The sequence below is a fragment of the Capsicum annuum genome, unplaced genomic scaffold (genome assembly GCF_002878395.1).
Source record: "Capsicum annuum cultivar UCD-10X-F1 unplaced genomic scaffold, UCD10Xv1.1 ctg48101, whole genome shotgun sequence".
In the NCBI taxonomy this organism is placed as follows: Eukaryota; Viridiplantae; Streptophyta; class Magnoliopsida; order Solanales; family Solanaceae; genus Capsicum; species Capsicum annuum.
Genome location: NW_025855788.1, coordinates 1 through 3,387, shown reverse-complemented (window position 1 = coordinate 3,387; position 3,387 = coordinate 1). Strand labels below are relative to the sequence as shown.

The 3,387-nt window shown below is 36.3% G+C and overlaps 1 protein-coding gene across 1 annotated transcript; it reads left to right on the top strand.

Annotated features, from left to right (window-relative positions):
* Positions 1–6: 6 nt before the first annotated feature.
* On the top strand, positions 7–3,290 carry LOC124892522 (putative disease resistance RPP13-like protein 1). Its single transcript, XM_047403797.1, has 2 exons — positions 7–1,629; positions 2,336–3,290. The coding sequence occupies exon 1, from the start codon at positions 227–229 to the stop codon at positions 932–934; it is 708 nt and encodes a 235-aa protein (XP_047259753.1). The 5' UTR covers positions 7–226; the 3' UTR covers positions 935–1,629; positions 2,336–3,290.
* Positions 3,291–3,387: the final 97 nt, after the last annotated feature.

The window sequence follows — 3,387 nt, the reverse complement described above, 5'->3', positions numbered from 1 at the left end:
CTCTTGGTCTTTATTTGAAAGACATGCATTTGAAAACATGGACCCTAGGGAACATCCGGAACTTAAAGAGGTCGCAAAACAAATTGCAGCTAAGTGCAAAGGACTGCCCTTAGCTCTGAAGACGGTCGCTGGCATATTATGCTCCTAATCAGAAATTGAAGGGTGGAGACGTATTTTGAGAAGTGAAATATGGAAGCTGCCTAACAATGACATATTACCAGCGTTGATGTTGAGCTACAATGAACTTTCCCCACATTTAAAGCCATGTTTTTCCTTTTGTGCAATATTTCCTAAAGATTATCCATTTAGGAAAGAACAAGTTATTCATCTGTGGATTGCTAATGGTTTTGTAGAACAACAGGGAGATGAAAGAATTCAAGATTTAGGCAACCAATACTTTGATGAGTTGAGATCAAGATCGTTGTTTGAAAGGGTCCCAAAGTCTTCTGAAAGATATGGGGGGAAATTCTTAATGCATGATCTTGTCAATGATTTGGCCCAAAATGCATCTTCAAAACTTTGTGTCAGGTTGGAAGATTGCCAAGGATCTCATTTGTTGGAACAAAGTCGGCACTTGTCATATTCAATGGGAGAAGGTGGTAACTTTATGAAATTGAATCTGCTTTCCAAGTCAGAGCAGCTGAGGACATTGCTTCCAATAGAAATCCAGAGCCTTTTCCACCCTAGGCTAAGCAAGAGGGTGCTGCATAACATACTGCCAAGTCTAAGATCCTTAAGGGCATTATCATTGTCAGGTTATGGGATTGTGGAGCTGCCAAATGACTTGTTTATCAAATTAAAGCTCCTCAGATTTTTGGACCTTTCTCGGACACAGATGATGTCATTGAGTATTGAAGATTGCAAAAAGCTGAAGCAGCTGCCAGAACTCCTTCCCTCTCTTAAGGAACTGCCACTCTACGTTGTCCAGAAATAGAGTCCTTTCCTGATGGAGGATTGCCCTTCAATTTACAAATCCTTGACATCAGGCGTTGCGAGAAACTGGTGAAAGGCCGAAAGGAGTGGCGTTTACAGAGACTCCTCTCTCTCAGAGAGTTGTACATCTTCCACAATGGCAGTGACGAAGAGATTGTTGATGGTGAGAATTGGGAGTTGCCTTGCTCTATTCGAAGGCTTTTCATAGGCAATCTGAAAACATTAAGCAGTCAAGTTCTCAACAGCCTCACTCTCTTGAATCCCTACGGACTTTTAATTTACTTCAAGTTCAGTCACTTCTGGAAGAAGGGCTTCCCTCCTCTCTTTCTGAGCTATATTTATGGGACCATGATGAGCTCCATTCACTACCGACCGAAGGTCTTCGGCACCTCACTTCGCTTCAAAGTCTAGACATCAGCAGATGCCATCAACTTCAATCACTTCCCCAATCAGCTCTGCCCTCCTCCCTCACTGAGCTGACCATCTGGAAATGCCCTAATCTCCAATCACTTCCAGTAAATGGGATGCCCTCTTCCCTCTCTAAAATTGACGAATGCCCACTGCTCGAACCACTCGTAAAATTTGACAAGGGGGAGTACTGGCCAAAAATTGCTCATATTCCTGAAATTATACCCGTGTTTCAATAGGTAACCGCGAATGCCTGTGATGATAAATAAAAACGAAGATCCCACAGATGTAAGTTTTTCTCTTTCCTCAGTAGCTTTTAAGTTTTGCTTATTACTCCCCGTTGCATGTTTGTTAATTATTTTCCCTTGTTAAGCTATCGGGTGAAGTTTTGGGTAAAGTTTTGTGTTTGGAAAACATATTTCACTTTTTTTCAAAAACGTCATAAAATATAAGCTTATAGGCTTTAACCACTACAGACTTGACAAGAATGAAACAATTGGAACGGTAAATTCTAAGTTTTTCAAGTACCCACAAACTATAAATTCGCCCAATAAATATTCATTTTTTCCTAGTTTTTGTGAACTTGGTTTTTTTGCCAAGATTTTCTTCAAAAACTGCTTGCACTTTTTATGGTCAATCCTAAATGTTGGGCAAAGGGTCTATCGCCCATGAAAAAACTATTAAAAATATACATAAGTTACATACAAAATAATTATTTTTATAATGAACTAGTTAATTCATCTTCTAAAAATTATAACATGATATTTTAGTAAAACTACAATTAATAAAATTACCAATTATTACAGTTTGTCAAATTACAAAGTGAACTTCCTTCATTAGGAATTGGCAGCTATTTCATGAATTTGAGTGTAGTTTTTGCCTAAGTCATAGTAAAAGACTGTCCTTTTCACCATTCATGTAATGCTAAATTTTTTTTGTATGTTTTACATTTTTTCTCTTTGCTTGAAGTTTCAGTTTGTTGTTATCATTGCAGGAGTTGTTCAATCAATTTGCGGAATCATTTGGAAGGGCATGAATTCTCGAAAAAACAAAACACCTAATGCACAATGAGGTATACTTTGCTTATTCCTTGTAAGAAAACTGCATCAAACTTGGAAAGCAAAAAAAAGAAAAGTTGAAAGAAGATTTTCAAACACAGTTCTTTTTTTCATTAAGTAGCTTTATTCGTTGATCTTCGACGATTCAACAACATGACATTTGATAGGTAGTACTAATGATTGATGAATGTTGACTTGAAAATCAGCATTGATTTGCATCGGAAATGAAGTTAAAAGTTATGATATTAGAACTATGCCAAATGTTTGAATGAGAACTCATAGAGTTGGGGACTAGGAACCGAATTTCGTGCAAATACAATTGTCTATTTGTGTATTATATAAATCTATGTGAGATGTTTAACAATCGAAAAACCTTCAGTTCTTGATTAATTTTGAACCAGTGATATCAGAGATGAATTAACAGCCTTGACATTGCTCTGTTCTTCTAGCTTTGTCAGCATTAGAAATTGCTTGTGATCGATATATGGCATTAAAATTACTTTACTCGGAATTCAGTTAATTAGGATCCATCATGAGTAAAAAAGTTGTTTCATTTAACACACAAAAGAACATGTTGTACTTTTATGGTTATAGATAATAAGGAAATATATTTCCTTATAATTCTTAGGATTTTGACAAGGCTCAACGATTATTTGGGAAGTGAAAAGATTCATAGGACTCTCTACTGAAGTAAAGTTGTTGAATCTTTTAAGTAGTATTCGTTCTTACTTGAGATGAAGCATAACTTGCTGCAAATGGAACATACAGTTCTAATGGAACCCAAAGAGGTACAAAGAACAAGTTGTTTAATGTACCACACAAGAGACGTATTGTACTTTACGGTTATTATAAATATATTACATGTTCATTGTTAGGATTTGGACAAAGCACTCAATTATCTAGATAATGCGACCGTTAATAAGTTTGGATTTCTTCTTTGTTTGTCTATTAGTTTGATTTTGATGTGTATTTGTTGTCATTGTAGGAT

Coding starts and splice junctions, on each gene's coding strand:
- LOC124892522 (XM_047403797.1), top strand. CDS start 227: ATGTTGAGCTACAATGAACTTTCCCCACATTTAAAGCCATGTTTTTCC.